General features: G+C 49.0%; 1 protein-coding gene across 1 annotated transcript in view; it reads right to left on the reverse strand.

Moving 5' to 3' along the window:
• Positions 1-10774: 10774 nt before the first annotated feature.
• The window catches only part of DPYSL5 (dihydropyrimidinase like 5), a gene marked incomplete at its 5' end in the record, with an annotated part of 39372 nt that continues 29391 nt past the window's right edge, over positions 10775-20755 (reverse strand). Inside the window, 2 exons of the mRNA XM_056551576.1 lie at positions 10775-13278; positions 15600-15768. Coding sequence (XP_056407551.1) covers positions 13193-13278; positions 15600-15768 — 255 coding nt within the window. The remainder of the gene's footprint in view (positions 13279-15599; positions 15769-20755) is intronic.

A 20755-nucleotide genomic window follows, 5' to 3' on the forward strand; every position in this document is an offset into this window, starting at 1 on the left:
GGGGAATACAGGAGGGGGACACATGAAGGGAAGAGGAATACAGAAGGGGACACATGAAGAGAAAGGGAATACAGGAGGGGGACACATGAAGGGAAGGGGAATACAGGAGGGGGACACATGAAGGGAAGAGTAATACAGAAGGGGACACATGAAGAGAAAGGGAATACAGGAGGGGACACATGAAGAGAAGGGGAATACAGGAGGGGACACATGAAGAGAAGGGGAATACAGGAGGGGGACACGGGAAGGGGAATACAGGAGGGGACACATGAAGGGAAGGGGAATACAGGAGGGGACACATGAAGGGAAGGGGAATACAGGAGGGGACACATGAAGAGAAGGGGAATACACGAGGGGGACACATGAAGGGAAGGGGAATACAGGAAGATAAGAGGAATATAAGGGGAGGGCAAACAAAAAAAAGGGACACCTGAGGGGATGGGGAATACAAGAAGGGGCACAAGGGGCCGACACAAGAGTAGAGGGGGATATATAAGATTCGGAATCCTGAAGGGAGAGGGGGATACAAGAGGTGACGATAATAAGGGTCCAGGAAGGAGATACACCAAAAGGACGGTGGGGGCACAAGAAGAATAAAGCAACATCGAGGGGCAGAAATATGAGGGGAGGGGTCTATGGGGGAGGGACTTATTGAAGACAGAGTTTTCCGTTTTTATTAGGGGAAGGCCTTTTATATATATTTTAAAAAAAAAACTTTTTTATTTTATTTAAACTTTTTGAGTCCCCACAAGGCACTGTGTATCACCCATCTTTCCCAGTCTCATGACATATATGGTGCTCCCTGACCCTCCCTGCTTCTATGATTACATTTCTACCAGCCAGTTCCTCTCGGGGTGAGTGCTCTGTGTTCTGCTCCTTCATGTGCTTCTGTTATACTCTTCATCTATATGAATAGCCCCCCCCCCCCCCCCCAGGAAACTGGGAAAGCTGGGTGTCAGGTATGTGTTATTTTAGTATGTGGGGGTAGGACAGGGAGATCGCCTGTCTATTCATAGGATAGGGGATAACATGCTGATCGGTGAGAGCTGGACCCATGGGGCCCCCGCTGCTATAAAGGGCACACAGTGCTGCGCAGGCGCCGCTTCATATGTTCTTTATGGAGCAGCCGAATATCTCCAATTTCTGATCTCAAAAACGTTCAGCGGCACCAGAGAATAAATGGAGCATTGCCCGCGAAGGCTGCGCATGTGCAGCGCTATGTGTACCTCATTGTACATCGATGGGGGTCCCAGCAGTCGCCCCCTATTCTATGGATAGGTGATAACATGCTGAGATGGAAATACCCCTTAAAAAGCTGAAAATGTACTGTGACTGCCTGTCACTCAACCTTCCTAGTCTCCTGAAGAGACTAAGTGACAGGAGACAGGGAAAGCTGTCACAAAACTGTCACACACTTCTCCAGCTTTTGTCTCCCGACAGTCTCTTCAGGAGACCGGAAAAGCTGGGTGACAGGGAGAACTAATCTATAGTGCTCATATACCCAGACAATACTACCCTTCAATGCCCAAATATCACCTCTGTACTGTATGTCAATAATAACACCAAATAGCATTGACAGAACATCACCATATATTTCCTACAAGGTGCTCTAGCCGGGAATTCAGCCAAATTTATCTCCCGCCAACTATTGTTATAGTCAAGAAAGTGCAGTGGGAGGGGATAGGGTAGGCTGAATTCCCGGCTAGAGTGTCCTTTATCTCTGGTGTCCTGAATACAGATTGTCTCTCCCGTCTGCCCGGGTGACTGTATGCAGAGGTGCACTCACCTGTTCTGTCTGTCATTGTCTCAATAGTCATTGAGCTTCTCTTTCTGCAGCTTCTGCACTGACCTGTTTAGTGGGTTTTTATGGCTATATAGTTAACATGGTGATTTGTGCAGTGTCCCATCATTTGTCTGTCCATAGTGTCAAGCTGCTTGTGCCAAATTCTACCCTTCCCATCAGCATGCTGCAACAGAGATCTGGATCCATGTTTCTCTACATAGATCTGGACCCATCTGACCAGGTCATGTTTCTCTATAGAGATCTGGATCCATCTGACCAGGACATGTTTCTCTATAGAGATCTGGATCCATCTGACCAGGACATGTTTCTCTATAGAGATCTGGATCCATCTGACCAGGCCATGTTTCTCTATAGAGATCTGGATTCATGTGACCAGGACATGTTTCTCTATAGAGATCTGGATTCATGTGACCAGGACATGTTTCTCTATAGAGATCTGGATCCATCTGACCAGGTCATGTTTCTCTATAGAGATCTGGATCCATCTGACCAGGACATGTTTCTCTATAGAGATCTGGATCCATCTGACCAGGACATGTTTCTCTATAGAGATCTGGATTCATGTGACCAGGACATGTTTCTCTATAGAGATCTGGATCCATCTGACCAGGTCATGTTTCTCTATAGAGATCTGGATCCATCTGACCAGGACATGTTTCTCTATAGAGATCTGGATCCATCTGACCAGGCCATGTTTCTCTATAGAGATCTGGATCCATCTGACCAGGCCATGTTTCTCTATAGAGATCTGGATCCATCTGACCAGGTCATGTTTCTCTATAGAGATCTGGATCCATCTGACCAGGCCATGTTTCTCTATAGAGATCTGGATCCATCTGACCAGGCCATGTTTCTCTATAGAGATCTGGATCCATCTGACCAGGCCATGTTTCTCTATAGAGATCTGGATCCATCTGACCAGGCCATGTTTCTCTATAGAGATCTGGATCCATCTGACCAGGCCATGTTTCTCTATAGAGATCTGGATCCATCTGACCAGGCCATGTTTCTCTATAGAGATCTGGATCCATCTGACCAGGCCATGTTTCTCTATAGAGATCTGGATCCATCTGATCAGGCCATGTTTCTCTATAGAGATCAGGATCCATCTGACCAGGACATGTTTCTCTATAGAGATCTGGATCCATCTGACCAGGCCATGTTTCTCTATAGAGATCTGGATCCATCTGACCAGGCCATGTTTCTCTATAGAGATCTGGATCCATCTGACCAGGCCATGTTTCTCTACATAGATCTGGACCCATCTGACCAGGTCATGTTTCTCTATAGAGATCTGGATCCATCTGACCAGGACATGTTTCTCTATAGAGATCTGGATCCATCTGACCAGGACATGTTTCTCTATAGAGATCTGGATCCATCTGACCAGGACATGTTTCTCTATAGAGATCTGGATTCATGTGACCAGGACATGTTTCTCTATAGAGATCTGGATCCATCTGACCAGGCCATGTTTCTCCACAGAGATCTGGATCCATCTGACCAGGCCATGTTTCTCTATTGAGATCTGGATCCATCTGACCAGGACATGTTTCTCTATAGACATCTGGATCCATCTGACCAGGTCATGTTTCTCTATAGAGATCTGGATCCATCTGACCAGGCCATGTTTCTCCATATAGATCTGGATCCATCTGACCAGGACATGTTTCTCCATATAGATCTGGATCCATCTGACCAGGACATGTTTCTCTATAGAGATCTGGATCCATCTGACCAGTTCATGTTTCTCTATAGAGATCTGGATCCATCTGACCAGTTCATGTTTCTCTATAGAGATCTGGATCCATCTGACCAGGCCATGTTTCTCTATAGAGATCTGGATTCATCTGACCAGGTCATGTTTCTCTATAGAGATCTGGATCCATCTGACCAGGTCATGTTTCTCTATAGAGATCTGGATCCATCTGATCAGGCCATGTTTCTCTATAGAGATCTGGATCCATCTGACCAGGTCATGTTTCTCCACAGAGATCAGGATCCATCTGACCAGGATATGTTTCTCTATAGAGATCTGGATCCATCTGACCAGGACATGTTTCTCTATAGAGATCTAGATACATCTGACCAGGTCATGTTTCTCTATAGAGATCTGGATACATCTGACCAGGACATGTTTCTCCACTGAGATCTGGATCCATCTGACCTGGTCATGTTTCTCTACTGAGATCTGGATCCATCTGACCAGGCCGTGTTTCTCTAAAGAGATCTGGATCCATCTGACCAGGTCATGTTTCTCCACAGAGATCAGGATCCATCTGACCAGGCCATGTTTCTCTATAGATATCTGGATCCATCTGACCAGGCCATGTTTCTCTATAGAGATCTGGATCCATCTGACCAGGTCATGTTTCTCTATAGAGATCTGGATCCATCTGACCAGGTCATGTTTCCCCACAGAGATCTGGATCCATCTGACCAGGTCATGTTTCTCTATAGAGATCTGGATCCATCTGACCAGGCCATGTTTCTCTATAGAGATCTGGATCCATCTGACCAGGCCATGTTTCTCCACTGAGATCTGGATCCATCTGACCAGGTCATGTTTCTCTATAGAGATCTGGATCCATCTGACCAGGTCATGTTTCTCTATAGAGATCTAGATACATCTGACCAGGCCATGTTTCTCTATAGAGATCTGGATCCATCTGACCAGGCCATGTTTCTCTATAGAGATCTGGATCCATCTGACCAGGTCATATTTCCCCACAGAGATCTGGATCCATCTGACCAGGTCATGTTTCTCTATAGAGATCTGGATGCATCTGACCAGGCCATGTTTCTCTATAGAGATCTGGATGCATCTGACCAGGCCATGTTTCTCTATAGAGATCTGGATCCATCTGGCCAGGCCATGTTTCTCTATAGAGATCTGGATCCATCTGACCAGGTCATGTTTCTCTATAGAGATCTGGATCCATCTGACCAGGTCATATTTCCCCACAGAGATCTGGATTCATCTGACCAGGTCATGTTTCTCTATAGAGATCTGGATCCATCTGACCAGGTCATGTTTCTCTATAGAGATCTGGATCCATCTGACCAGGCCATGTTTCTCTATAGAGATCTGGATCCATCTGACCAGGCCATGTTTCTCTATAGAGATCTGGATCCATCTGACCAGGCCATGTTTCTCTATAGAGATCTGGATCCATCTGACCAGGCCATGTTTCTCTATAGAGATCTGGATCCATCTGACCAGGCCATGTTTCTCTATAGAGATCTGGATCCATCTGACCAGGCCATGTTTCTCTATAGAGATCTGGATCCATCTGACCAGGCCATGTTTCTCTATAGAGATCTGGATCCATCTGACCAGGCCATGTTTCTCTATAGAGATCTGGATCCATCTGACCAGGCCATGTTTCTCTATAGAGATCTGGATCCATCTGACCAGGCCATGTTTCTCTATAGAGATCTGGATCCATCTGACCAGGCCATGTTTTTTTATAGAGATCTGGATCCATCTGACCAGGCCATGTTTCTCTATAGAGATCTGGATCCATCTGACCAGGCCATGTTTCTCTATAGAGATCTGGATCCATCTGACCAGGCCATGTTTCTCTATAGAGATCTGGATCCATCTGACCAGGCCATGTTTCTCTATAGAGATCTGGATCCATCTGACCAGGACATGTTTCTCTATAGAGATCTGGATCCATCTGACCAGGCCATGTTTCTCTATAGAGATCCGGATCCATCTGACCAGGTCATGTTTCTCCACTGAGATCTGGATCCATCTGACCAGGTCATGTTTCTCTATAGAGATCTGGATCCATCTGACCAGCCCATGTTTCTCTATAGAGATCTGGATCCATCTGACCAGCCCATGTTTCTCTATAGAGATCTGGATATATCTGACCAGGTCATGTTTCTCCACTGAGATCTGGATCCATCTGACCAGGCCATGTTTCTCTATAGAGATCTGGATCCATCTGGCCAGGCCATGTTGCTCTATAGAGATCTGGATCCATCTGACCAGGCCATGTTTCTCTATAGATCTGGATCCATCTGACCAGGTCATGTTTCTCTATAGAGATCTGGATCCATCTGGCCAGGCCATGTTTCTCTATAGAGATCTGGATACATCTGACCAGGTCATGTTTCTCCACTGAGATCTGGATCCATCTGACCAGGTCATGTTTCTCCACTGAGATCTGGATCCATCTGACCAGGCCATGTTTCTCTATAGATCTGGATCCATCTGACCAGGTCATGTTTCTCTATAGAGATCTGGATCCATCTGACCAGGACATGTTTCTCTATAGAGATCTGGATACATCTGACCAGGTCATGTTTCTCCACTGAGATCTGGATACATCTGACCAGGTCATGTTTCTCCACTGAGATCTGGATCCATCTGACCAGGCCATGTTTCTCTATAGATCTGGATCCATCTGACCAGGTCATGTTTCTCTATAGAGATCTGGATCCATCTGACCAGGACATGTTTCTCTATAGAGATCTGGATCCATCTGACCAGGACATGTTTCTCTATAGAGATCTGGATCCATCTGACCAGGCCATGTTTCTCTATAGAGATCTGGATCCATCTGACCAGGACATGTTTCTCTATAGAGATCTGGATCCATCTGACCAGGCCATGTTTCTCTATAGATCTGGATCCATCTGACCAGGCCATGTTTCTCCACAACATGTATACAGTGATCCCACAACATACAATAATTTCAACATACAATGGTCTTTTCTTGACCATTGTAACTACAGTATAAACCATACACAACATACAATGCTACGGACAGTTCAGATCTGCACAACATGTCAACGGCTGGAAGAACTGACCAATCAGAATGGGCATTCACTGGTAAAACACCTGTATTACTTCGCGTATGCACAGAATCCCTGTCTGGTAGCGCCCCCCTACAGTACAGGGAGGTATTACATACAGGGCCAGATTAAGGCTGCCTGGAAGACGGAGCACTTCATTATGATGCCCCCCCACCCCCCACACGACAGTTCCTCCACATTAGGTTGGCAGTATAGTTCCCCCACATTAAGTGCAGTATAGTTTCCCACATAAGGTGCAGTATAAATCCCAGCACATTAGGGGTGCCGTACAGTTCCCCCCATTAGGGATGCAGTACAGTTCCCCGCACATTAGGGGTGCAGTGCAGTTCCCCCACATTAGGTGCAGTACAGTTCCCCCACATGAGGTGCATTACAGTTCCCCCCATTAGGTGCAGTACAGTTCCCCACATTAGGTGCAGTATAGTTCCCCCACATTAGGTGCAGTATAGTTCCCCCACATTAGGTGCAGTACAGTCCCCCACTTTAGGTGCAGTATAGTTCCCCCACATTAGATGCAGTATAGTTTCCCCCCCCCCCATTAGGTGCAGTACAATTCCCCCACATTAGGTGCAGTACAGTTCCCCCCCCCCCCCCCCCCCCCATTAGGTGCATTACAGTTCCCCACATTAGGTGCAGTATAGTTCCCCACATTAGGGGTGCAGTACAGTTCCCCCACATTAGGTACATTACAGTTCCCCCACATTAGGTACAGTATAGTTCCCCACATTAGGTGCAGTATAAGGCCCCCACATTAGGTGTAATACAGTTCCCCCACATTAGGTGCAGTACAGTTCCCCACATTAGGTGCAGTACAGTTCCCCCACATTAGGTGCAGTACAGTTCCCCACATTAGGTGCAGTACAGTTCCCCACATTAGGTGCAGTACAGTCCCCCCACATTAGGTGCAGTATAAGGCCCCCACATTAGGTGTAGTACAGTTCCCCCCCATTAGGGGTGCAGTACAGTTCCCACACATTAGGTGCAGTATAGTCCCCCCCCCCATTAGGTGCATTACAGTTCCCCCCATTAGGTGCAGTACAGTTCCCCCACATTAGGTGCAGTATAGTTCCCCCCATTAGGTGCAGTACAGTTCCCCGCACATTAGGGGTGCAGTACAGTTTCCCCCCCCCCCCCCATTAGGTGCATTACAGTTCCCCCCATTAGGTGCAGTACAGTTCCCCCACATTAGGTGCAGTACAGTCCCCCCACATTAGGTACAGTATAGTTCCCCCACATTAGGTGCAGTATAGTTCCCCACATTAGGTGCAGTATAGTTCCCCCACATTAGGTGCAGTATAGTTCCCCACATTAGATGCAGTATAGCTCCCCACATTAGGTGCAGTATAGTTCCCCACATTAGGTGCAGTATAGTGTGCAGTATAGTTCCCCCACAGACATACAGCCTTCAGCCATATACAGTGTACGGCTGGAGGCTGTATGCCTGTTTACTTCCCCAGTGTTCCAATCACCGCTCCTCCGGTCTGGGGTTACGATCTGCTGCTATGGCCTATGGGCCATAGCAGTAGTTCCCGGACCGGAGAGGAGCGGTGGTCGGAGCACTGAAGATGACGTGCTGGTGAGTGGTGACTTACCATGCGCGCATCCTCCTCACTGCTCCGCTCCTCTATGGGCGCACGCACGGGACGTCAGTGACGTCCCTGCGTGCGCTACCTTCCGGCGGCCCCTGCATTTTAAAAGTTAACGCGGGGCTGCAGAGAGGTAATCGGGGCATCCTTGTGTCCTGAAAAGATTTTTCGGGACACAGGGTTGTCCCGAATGTGACGGGTGGCCCCTGCAGGCACGGGGGCCCGGAGCAGGCGCTCCATGAGCGCCAATGATGATCCGGCCCTGATTACATATTCTGTACTCTTTACCTGTATTACTGAAGTGTATGCAGCGACTGGTGTCTGGTAGTGCCCCCTACAGTACAGGGAGGTATTACATGTTCTGTACTCTTTACCTGTATTACTGAAGTGTATGCACTGACTGGTGTCTGGTAGCGCCCCCTACAGTACAGGGAGGTATTACATGTTCTGTACTCTTTACCTGTATTACTGTAGTGTATGCACTGACTGGTGTCTGGTAGCGCCCCCTACAGTACAGGGAGGTATTACATGTTCTGTACTCTTTACCTGTATTACTGAAGTGTATGCACTGACTGGTGTCTGGTAGTGCCCCCTACAGTACAGGGAGGTATTACATGTTCTGTACTCTTTACCTGTATTACTGTAGTGTATGCACTGACTGGTGTCTGGTAGCGCCCCCTACAGTACAGGGAGGTATTACATGTTCTGTACTCTTTACCTGTATTACTGAAGTAATTAATATTGTAACTTGAGGGACCACTGTACATCTAACCCATATATATATATATATATATATATATATATATATATATATATATACACACACACATACATACACACACATCTAACCCATATATATATGTATCTGGATGGACCGTGGCTTGAATTCCCCTCGGTGACTTCTTCAGTCCCACAAGTGGGGCCATCTGGAGTGAAGAGTCCAGTTATATTATGACCGGGAGCCTCTGCATTCTGTGTCAGATCGGTCACATGATGGACAAACAATGAAAGGTCACATGACTCACTTGAAGTTGTAACATTTTAATGAAAACTGAGACCAGAATCCACGATTTTTCGCCCTGCCTCTTGCAAGCTTCAGGGCGGCACATTAACGCGTTGGCACTGTGGCTCATGAACTGGCAAAGGGACGGGGAAAGTACAGGCCATAGAAAGACAGACGCAAGAGGTGGGGGAGGGGGGCCGTGACGTGAAATTAGTGCAACATTATCGTTTTTATTTTTTCTAGCACCGTAACATTGGCGGGGAGAAGCGTGAAGGTGGGAAAAAAGGGGAGAAAAGCTGCGAATCCAGATGTGATGCGGTCTGTGCCCCTCCGAAATCACAACATCGGTCAAATAAATAAATAAATAAAAGCTTAAACTGTACAGAATAATAAAAAATAAATATTAAATAAAAATGTAAAATCCTACTACAACATGTACAGAACACCACAGCTCCAATGCACATACACACACGCACTAAAGTCCGGGGGCAGATGTATCACAGTGAAAGTTCACGGCGGCGTCAACACTGCGGCTCCGCGGGGCCAGGATCGTCATGTCTCCGATCCTCAGACTATACCGATCCCTATACTGCCTTATCATGTGACCTATCATGCGTCCTAATTACTGCCCTATACACTGGCTGTAAAGAATCCTTCCTGGCACCGATCTAGCTCTACTGTTTCTAAGAGAATCCTTCATAGTGAAATTGCGCTAAAATTACTCAAAAATAAAACTTCAAATCCCCCTGCAGTTACCAATCCCATCATGCTCCACTTCAGAGAATCCTTACCCTACCTACATATGGCATAATAGACGCGCATGCACACTACTCATTTTCACATATTTCCTTACCAAATCCTAAATTCTTCCTCTACGCATTTCGTATCAGTAAGATGAGGCCTAGGGCCTCGGTAGCTGCTGCGGTTGCGTTCACTGCGTCGCCCAGGAAGTGATGTCACCGGCAGAGGAGGCAATGTTATGTCTACGGGACTGTGTGATGTCACTGTTTTAAATGTAATTCCAACAAAGAAGACCGGACTGCACTCACCATACAACGAAACTTTATTGGAGTATTCCAGGCATGTCAAGCAGGTGCGGTGGTGGACGTGACCGGGACAGACTGTTTCACGCTCTCACAGCACTTCTTCCAGCCGGTATAACGGCTGGAAGAAGTGCTGTGAGAGCGTGAAACAGTCTGTCCCGGTCACGTCCACCACCGGTATACTGGCTGGAAGAAGCGCTGTGAGAGCGTGAAACAGTCTGTCCCGGTCACGTCCCCCAGCCTCCACCACCGGTATACCAGCTGGAAGAAGCGCTGTGAGAGCGTTAAACAGTCTGTTCCAGTCACGTCTCCCCGCCTCCACCACCGCACCTGCTTGACATGCCTGGAATACTCCAATAAAGTTCCAACAAAGAAGACAGGACTGCACTCACCATACAACGGAACTTTATTGGAGTATTCCAGGTATGTCAAGCAGGTGCAGTGGTGGAGGCGGGGAGACGTGACTGGAACAGACTGTTTAACGCTCTCACAGCGCTTCTTCCAGCTGGTATACCGGCTGAAAGAAGGGCTGTGAGAGCGTTAAACAGTCTGTCCCGGTCACGTCCCCTGCCTCCACCACGGGTATAACGGCTGGAAGAAGCGCTGTGAGAGCGTGAAACAGTCTGTCCCGGTCACATCCCCCACCTCCACTACTGGTATACCGGCTGGAAGAAGCGCTGTGAAAGCGTGAAACAGTCTGTCCCGGTTACGCCCCCCGCTTCCACCACCGCACCTGCTTGACATGCCTGGAATACTCCAATAAAGTTCCGTTGTATGGTGAGTGCAGTTCTGTCTTTGTTGGAATTGCATATGTACTTTGCACCACCGTTGTCAACGTTAATTCTGGGGTCACCAACGGACTCCACTGTTGCATTTGTCCAGATAGCTACAGGCCTTAGTCTTGTTAGTGCCGGACCACACTATTCTCTCCATCACATCACACAGTTTTAAATGTGATGTCACTGCTCTTGCTGATCCTTCCTCTGTTCGGCAAATGGAGATACATTCTTGTAGAGAATCCTTCCAGGTGATGATTTACTAATCTACCAGATCTGTACACTCTTATGTGATGATTTTATGGATCGTATCCCGCAGTCTCGTTAAGGGGCATACAATGGATTTAGAACGCAATGTTTCGGGCAATTAAAACCCTTCCCCGGGCTTTGCATAAATATGGTGGTTTTGAGGCTGACCATGAAGGTCGTGCACCTGATCTACTCGACAATAAAGGCAGTTGTGCCTTGTGTACACGTATATAACAGAACCGGTCAGAATGAGACAGTATGTTGTATTGCGGTGACATCGTGACCAACTGACCAGGACAACCACGACCATTGCGTGGTTGCAACTATGTAACAAGACGTCCATTAGAGACTTGTGGTCTCAAACTATGGCCATCCAGACAGGGCCCGTTCTGCCTATAGGCAAAATAGGCAGCCGCTTAGAGCGCCCTCTTAAAGGGGGGTGTTGCTCTGCTCACTGCAAGAAAGTTAGTAGCCAGCCAGTGTCTAAAGCACACGCAGCTCATTCTAAGCACCCGCCCAGCTGGCATCACCATGGCACGACACCCCCCGATACCATAATAATCTGCATTCTTCAGCCTGCTGGAGGTGTGCGGTGCCACTTCCAAGGCCAGACAGGCAGGCCAGGTCCATCCAGCATTCCCCTGACATCGCACGCACCTCCATACATCTGCCCCATGAGGAGGAGGTTTGTTACAGTGTGTCACCCCAGTAGTAAGGTGGGGAGTGTCAAGGGGGGAGGAGCCAATGGGCAGGGTCAGGGGGTGGCAAAATTAGCTTTCGCCTAGGGTGGCAAAAATCCTTGCACCAGCTCTGACTCAAGATGATGCAAAACTTCAACTCCCAGCATGCCCGGACAGCCGCATGCTGGGAGTTGAAGTTTTGCAACATCCAAAGTTTAAGACCACTGTTGTAGCCCTTCCAAGCTTCAAGGGGTCACTACAGCTGCTGTAATGAACGCAAGTATCCTAGGAAGGTGGTCTGTTTCATGCATTGCCCTCAGCTTGACTCGTCCAGTATGAAGGATCCTGCCACCTCAAAGAATGACTGATTCTGGTCAGAGGGGAGAAGCTTTTACAAGGGCCCCTTTGCTGGTCTGGTTACCTTGGATATGACCACATTTCATGTCTCCGCTAGCCATTAAGCTCTGGTCCTAAGCTCCAAAATGTGTATATAAGACCATGGGTCGTGCATATATGATTAAGACGAGACCGGACAGGGTACTGGGGAGCTGTCGGACTTCCCTCCAGTCACACTGGTCGGGAGGGGGGGGGGGGGGGGAAGGTTATTGCTATTGGAATATCCATGAGGTTCAGGTGGATGAGAGTTTATGACAGAGCCCTTAGTTACTAATGGATGAAGCCATTTCAAAAACTGCCACTGGTAGGATTCCTCACTGGAATAGATGCCTCCCTGCACCTAGTGGCGTCACTATAGGGGGTAGCCCAAGTTCCTGGTGCCTGAGAGACACTAAACCCCTCAAACACATAAGAGGAAGCAGCACTCGATAGACTAGGGCCATCATCCCTTCTGTGAATAAAACACCTCACGTCTACGAAGACTGGTAATAACCGTGAGACGAAGGCCAGAGTTCTGTCCGTCCACACACTCGAGGGCTCACGCGCACACACAGTCAGCTATCACTACAATAAATAAAAGGTTAGGAGGTCTGCGGAAGGTGTCCCGGGAAGAAGACGTGTAAGGAGCAAATGGTGACATTCCTCCGGCTGCAGACACCGCAGTCTTGTGTCGTTGGCGGGTAAACGATGAAGAGTCACAGTTGATCCCCCTCTTTCGACAAATTACAGGTGAGGTTTCACGTGATGGGTGTGACTGACAAGGGGCAGAAGGGCTGATCTTCTGCAGGAGTGGGGTATCATGGACGAGTGGGCGCAATTCAGTGTTTACCAGATCCCACTGGATCTTCCTCCGGGAGGGGCGAGGATTCTAGCTGAGGCTCGCTTCGGAACGTGGTCATCAATCTGAGCACCTGTAAAAGACAGTGATACTGTTATAGAGACACCCTCAGGAAGACATACAGTACTCATGGACTTAAAGGGAACTCCAGCCAAAACTGTCTTATCACCTATCCACAGGATAAGTAGCAGATCACAGTGGTCTGACCGCTGGGACCTCCTGCGATCTCTGGAACGGGACTCCAGCTCCCAGTGAGGTACACGTACGATAGATGGCACACGCTCCATTTATTTCTATGGGAGTGACAAAGAGACCTAAGTACAGCCATGGAAATGAATGGTGCGAGTGCCGTCTACCGCAAGTGTTCCTCACTGAGAGCAGTTGTTCCGTTCCAGAGATGTCATTGTGGGGGGTCCCAGTGGTGAGACCCTACTGTGATGAGCTACTTATCTCCTATCATGTGGATAGGGGAATAAGTTAGTTTTGGCTAAAGTTCTCCTTTAAAGGGGTACTCCACCCCTAGACATCTTATGCCCTATCCAAAGGATATTGAAAAAAGATGTCTGATTACGGGGGTCCCCAGACCACTCTGCTGCGGCACCCCAGACATCTGCAGACCGCTCTGCTGCGACACCCCAGACATCCGGTGCACAGAGCAAACTTCGCTCCATGCCGGATGACTGGCAATGCGAGGAGGAGGCTCGTGACGTCACGGCCACACCCACTCAATGCAAGTCTATGGGAGGGGGCAAGACGGCAGTCACGTCCGCTCCCATAGACTTGCATTGAGCGGGGTGTGGTTGTGAGGTCACGAGCCTCCGGCGCTGCACCAGATGCCCTAAACCAGTGATTCCCAACCGTTGAGAACTGCCAGGGGTTCCGCGGGCTCCAGCAGATCATTTTATTTTTTCACATCTCCCGTCCCGGCCTGCGCGCCTGTGAATCACGGCGGCGCAGAGGGGAAGGGAAGCCTGCGTGCGCATTGCGTGTACATGCGCACTGAGCACACAGTGTCCCCCTCCTCCCTGCGACGCCATGAGTGAGTCACAGGCGCGCAGGCCGGGAAGGGGATAAATGCAGGGGATGGTGCGCCGGCCCCTGGACTATCCTCCCGCCGGCTGCCCGGACTATCCACCCGCCGGCTCCCCGGACTATGTTCCCGCCAGGCCCCAGGACTATGTTCCTGGCCCGTCAGATTCTTCTCGGCCCACAGATTCTTCCTGGCCCCCTGCAGAAGGACGGCTCAGCTCATGTTAAATAAGGTAATGCACCCTCTCCCCTCTGTCACCCCTTTTCCACTTTCCTGGCATCCATGTCCACCTTGTCTTCCCCTGTCACCTTTGTACACAATCCCTCTGACCACCAACCAATCTACCCCCCTATCACCAATGTCCAATCACCACTATTTACCCTTCTGTCCCTTTGTCACCCCTGCCCACCCCTCTGTTACCACCCTGTCACTCATGTACACCCCTCTGTCACCCAGGTACACCCCTCTGTCACCCATGTACACCCGTTACCCTTGTACACCCATTCACACCTTCCTGCACTCCTCTGTTACCCCTTTACACCTATGCGCCCCTGTATTCCTCCTCACTTGAAAAAGAATAATCTGGAGGCTGATGCTTGAAAAGTGTTTGTTTTGCAGGTTTAACGGAGAAGTATTGTGGCTGGAAGAAATCGTGATGATGGCGCAGACCAGATGGAGAAGAGAAGGGAACGATGCTGATTTTAGAAGACATTATTTGAATTGATGTCTAAAGCTGCACTGTAATCTACATACCCACTGATAAATAGATATTGTGCATTGCGGCTGTTTCCTTTTTTCTCTGTATAGGGATAAGAGGTTTAGGGGTGGAGTAACCCTTTAAGGTGCCCACACACATAAGAGCAGAGTTGGCCAACCTTGCGGAGGTATGGAGAACAACAGTGAAGTCTGGATAAGGATGGGGACGCATGACTGGAAATGAAGAAGGGACAGAGGGTCTGGAGGAAGACAGAGGGAGGTGGAGGAGGACAGAGGGATATAAAGAAGGACAGGAATATAGAGGAATCTGGAGGGGACAGAGGTATATGGGAGGGTAAAGAGGAATCTGGAGGCAAAAAGATGGGTAAGGAGGGGACAGAGGAGACAAATGGGATGGAGAGAAATGGAGGAGGGGAAGGAGGAGGCTGGAGGAAGGGGGACAGAAGAGCCCCTTTTCTCCCTTTACACAGAAATACATGTATAAATTTCAGCTGCTTGCAGAGACCACTAGAGGGAGCTCAGAGCATACAGATTTATTATTGAGCTCAATGTGAGTAATCCTTGTGCTTTGAGCTCCCCCTACAGGAGGTTTTAAACAGAATATTTGTAGATGTAATGGTGGGGGGTGTGATTGGAGGAGCACTCGCCAGACAAGCTGAAGCTGGACTCATGGAGATCCCGCATGCCGCCGTGACGAGTGGTTGGCCGGATCGGAGTATCTGCTGATGGACTTCCTGTTTCCTTTTTTCCAGCATTCACCACAACAGCCACGTCTCCCTGGTATGGGGTACGGTCTACATACTTCAGGCCCAACACCTAAAATACATAAAAACAAAACGTACAGTGATGATCAAGTCACAAATGATGGGAAAATACCTGCATGCTGGATTAGAGTTACAATTTACTTCCATATTACCACAATGGTGGGTATAACGACCTGGATGTAGGAGCGGTGATCACAATGGTTGGTGCATGGACAATGGTGTAGGAGCTGTGATCACAATGGTTGGTGCATGGAACCTGATGTAGGAGCCGTGATCTCAATGGTTGGTATGAGGACCCGGATGTAGGAGCTGTGATCACAATGGTTGGTGCATGGACCCTGATGTAAGAGCCGTGATCACAATGGTGGGTATGAGGACCCGGGTGTAGGAGCCGTGATCACAATGGTTGGTGCATGGACCCTGAGGTAGGAGCCGTGATCACAATGGTTGGTGCATGGACAATGATGTAGGAGCTGTGATCACAATGGTTGGTGCATGGACAATGATGTAGGAGCCGTGATCACAATGGTTGGTGCATGGACAATGATGTAGGAGCCGTGATCACAATGGTGGGTGCATGGGCAATGGTGTAGGAGCCGTGATCACAATGGTTGGTGCATGGACACTGGTGTAGGAGCCGTGATCACAATGGTTGGTGCATGGACAATGGTGTAGGAGCCGTGATCACAATGGTTGGTGCATGGACAATGATGTAGGAGCCGTGATCACAATCGTTGGTGCATGGACAATGATGTAGGAGCCGTGATCACAATGGTTGGTGCATGGACAATGATGTAGCGGTGATCACAATGGTTGGTGCATGGACAATGATGTAGCGGTGATCACAATGGTTGGTGCATGGGCAATGATGTAGGAGCCGTGATCACAATGGTTGGTGCATGGACCCTGATGTAGGAGCCGTGATCACAATGGTTGGTGCATGGACAATGATGTAGCGGTGATCACAATGGTTGGTGCATGGACAATGATGTAGGAGCCGTGATCACAATGGTTGGTGCATGGACAATGATGTAGGAGCCGTGGTCACAATGGTTGGTGCATGGACAATGATGTAGGAGCCGTGATCACAATGGTGGGTGCATGGACAATGATGTAGGAGCCGTGGTCACAATGGTTGGTGCATGGACAATGGTGTAGGAGCCGTGATCACAATGGTTGGTGCATGGACCCTGATGTAGGAGCCGTGATCACAATGGTTGGTGCATGGACAATGATGTAGGAGCCGTGATCACAATGGTTGGTGCATGGACAATGATGTAGGAGCCGTGATCACAATGGTGGGTGCATGGACAATGATGTAGGAGCCGTGATCACAATGGTGGGTGCATGGACAATGATGTAGGAGCCGTGGTCACAATGGTTGGTGCATGGACAATGATGTAGGAGCCGTGGTCACAATGGTTGGTGCATGGACAATGATGTAGGAGCCGTGATCACAATGGTTGGTGCATGGACAATGATGTAGGAGCCGTGGTCACAATGGTTGGTGCATGGACAATGATGTAGGAGCCGTGATCACAATGGTTGGTGCATGGACAATGATGTAGGAGCCGTGGTCACAATGGTTGGTGCATGGACAATGATGTAGGAGCCGTGGTCACAATGGTTGGTGCATGGACAATGATGTAGGAGCCGTGGTCACAATGGTTGGTGCATGGACAATGATGTAGGAGCCGTGGTCACAATGGTTGGTGCATGGACAATGATGTAGGAGCCGTGATCACAATGGTGGGTGCATGGACAATGATGTAGGAGCCGTGGTCACAATGGTTGGTGCATGGACAATGATGTAGGAGCCGTGATCACAATGGTGGGTGCATGGACAATGATGTAGGAGCCGTGATCACAATGGTGGGTGCATGGACAATGATGTAGGAGCCGTGGTCACAATGGTTGGTGCATGGACAATGATGTAGGAGCCGTGATCACAATGGTGGGTGCATGGACAATGATGTAGGAGCCGTGATCACAATGGTGGGTGCATGGACAATGATGTAGGAGCCGTGGTCACAATGGTTGGTGCATGGACAATGATGTAGGAGCCGTGGTCACAATGGTTGGTGCATGGACAATGATGTAGGAGCCGTGATCACAATGGTGGGTGCATGGACAATGATGTAGGAGCCGTGGTCACAATGGTTGGTGCATGGACAATGATGTAGGAGCCGTGATCACAATGGTGGGTGCATGGACAATGATGTAGGAGCCGTGATCACAATGGTTGGTGCATGGACAATGATGTAAGAGCCGTGGTCACAATGGTTGGTGCATGGACAATCATGTAGGAGCCGTGATCACAATGGTTGGTGCATGGACAATGATGTAGGAGCCGTGATCACAATGGTTGGTGCATGGACAATGATGTAAGAGCCGTGATCACAATGGTTGGTGCATGGACAATCATGTAGGAGCCGTGATCACAATGGTTGGTGCATGGACAATGATGTAGCGGTGATCACAATGGTTGGTGCATGGACAATGATGTAGGAGCTGTGATCACAATGGTTGGTGCATGGACCCAGATGTAGGAGCCGTGATCACAATGGTTGGTGCATGGACAATGATGTAGGAGCCGTGATCACAATGGTTGGTGCATGGACAATGATGTAGGAGCCATGATCACAATGGTTGGTGCATGGACAATGATGTAGCGGTGATCACAATGGTTGGTGCATGGACAATGATGTAGGAGCCATGATCACAATGGTTGGTGCATGGACAATGGTGTAGGAGCCGTGGTCACAATGGTGGGTGCATGGACAATGGTGTAGGAGCCGTGATCACAATGGTTGGTGCATGGACAATGGTGTAGGAGCCGTGATCACAATGGTTGGTGCATGGACAATGATGTAGAAGCCGTGATCACAATAGTTGGTGCATGGACAATGGTGTAGGAGCCGTGATCACAATGGTTGGTGCATGGACAATGATGTAGGAGCCGTGATCACAATGGTTGGTGCATGGACAATGGTGTAGGAGCCGTGGTCACAATGGTGGGTGCATGGACAATGATGTAGGAGCCGTGATCACAATGGTGGGTGCATGGACAATGATGTAGGAGCCGTGATCACAATGGTTGGTGCATGGACAATGATGTAGGAGCCGTGATCACAATGGTGGGTGCATGGACAATGGTGTAGGAGCCGTGATCACAATGGTTGGTGCATGGACAATGATGTAGGAGCCGTGATCACAATGGTTGGTGCAGGGACAATGATGTAGGAGCCGTGATCACAATGGTTGGTGCATGGACAATGATGTAGGAGCCGTGATCACAATGGTTGGTGCATGGACAATGATGTAGGAGCCGTGATCACAATGGTTAGTGCATGGACAATGATGTAGGAGCCGTGATCACAATGGTGGGTGCATGGACAATGATGTAGAAGCCGTGATCACAATGGTTGGTGCATGGACAATGGTGTAGGAGCCGTGATCACAATAGTTGGTGCATGGACAATGATGTAGGAGCCGTGATCACAATAGTTGGTGCATGGACAATAATGTAGGAGCCGTGATCACAATGGTTGGTGCATGGACAATAATGTAGGAGCCGTGGTCACAATGGTGGGTGCATGGACAATGATGTAGGAGCCGTGATCACAATGGTTGGTGCATGGACAATAATGTAGGAGCCGTGGTCACAATGGTGGGTGCATGGACAATGATGTAGGAGCCGTGATCACAATGGTGGGTGCATGGACAATGATGTAGGAGCCGTGATCACAATGGTTGGTGCATGGACAATGATGTAGGAGCCGTGATCACAATGGTGGGTGCATGGACAATGATGTAGGAGCCGTGATCACAATGGTGGGTGCATGGACAATGATGTAGGAGCCGTGATCACAATGGTGGGTGCATGGGCAATGATGTAGGAGCCGTGGTCACAATGGTTGGTGCATGGACAATGATGTAGGAGCCGTGATCACAATGGTTGGTGCATGGACAATGATGTAGGAGCCGTGATCACAATGGTTGGTGCATGGACAATGATGTAGGAGCCGTGGTCACAATGGTGGGTGCATGGACAATGATGTAGCGGTGATCACAATGGTTGGTGCATGGACAATGATGTAGGAGCCGTGATCACAATGGTTGGTGCATGGACAATGATGTAGGAGCCGTGGTCACAATGGTTGGTGCATGGACAATGATGTAGGAGCCGTGGTCACAATGGTTGGTGCATGGACAATGATGTAGGAGCCGTGGTCACAATGGTTGGTGCATGGACAATGATGTAGGAGCCGTGGTCACAATGGTTGGTGCATGGACAATGATGTAGGAGCCGTGATCACAATGGTTGGTGCATGGACAATGATGTAGGAGCCGTGGTCACAATGGTTGGTGCATGGACAATGATGTAGGAGCCGTGATCACAATGGTGGGTGCATGGACAATGATGTAGGAGCCGTGATCACAATGGTGGGTGCATGGACAATGATGTAGGAGCCGTGATCACAATGGTGGGTGCATGGACAATGATGTAGGAGCCGTGATCACAATGGTGGGTGCATGGGCAATGATGTAGGAGCCGTGGTCACAATGGTTGGTGCATGGACAATGATGTAGGAGCCGTGGTCACAATGGTGGGTGCATGGACAATGATGTAGCGGTGATCACAATGGTTGGTGCATGGACAATGATGTAGGAGCCGTGATCACAATGGTTGGTGCATGGACAATGATGTAGGAGCCGTGGTCACAATGGTTGGTGCATGGACAATGATGTAGGAGCCGTGGTCACAATGGTTGGTGCATGGACAATGATGTAGGAGCCGTGGTCACAATGGTTGGTGCATGGACAATGATGTAGGAGCCGTGGTCACAATGGTTGGTGCATGGACAATGATGTAGGAGCCGTGATCACAATGGTGGGTGCATGGACAATGATGTAGGAGCCGTGGTCACAATGGTTGGTGCATGGACAATGATGTAGGAGCCGTGATCACAATGGTGGGTGCATGGACAATGATGTAGGAGCCGTGATCACAATGGTGGGTGCATGGACAATGATGT

This window comes from Hyla sarda, unplaced genomic scaffold (genome assembly GCF_029499605.1).
Source record: "Hyla sarda isolate aHylSar1 unplaced genomic scaffold, aHylSar1.hap1 scaffold_1102, whole genome shotgun sequence".
Classification (NCBI taxonomy): Eukaryota; Metazoa; Chordata; class Amphibia; order Anura; family Hylidae; genus Hyla; species Hyla sarda.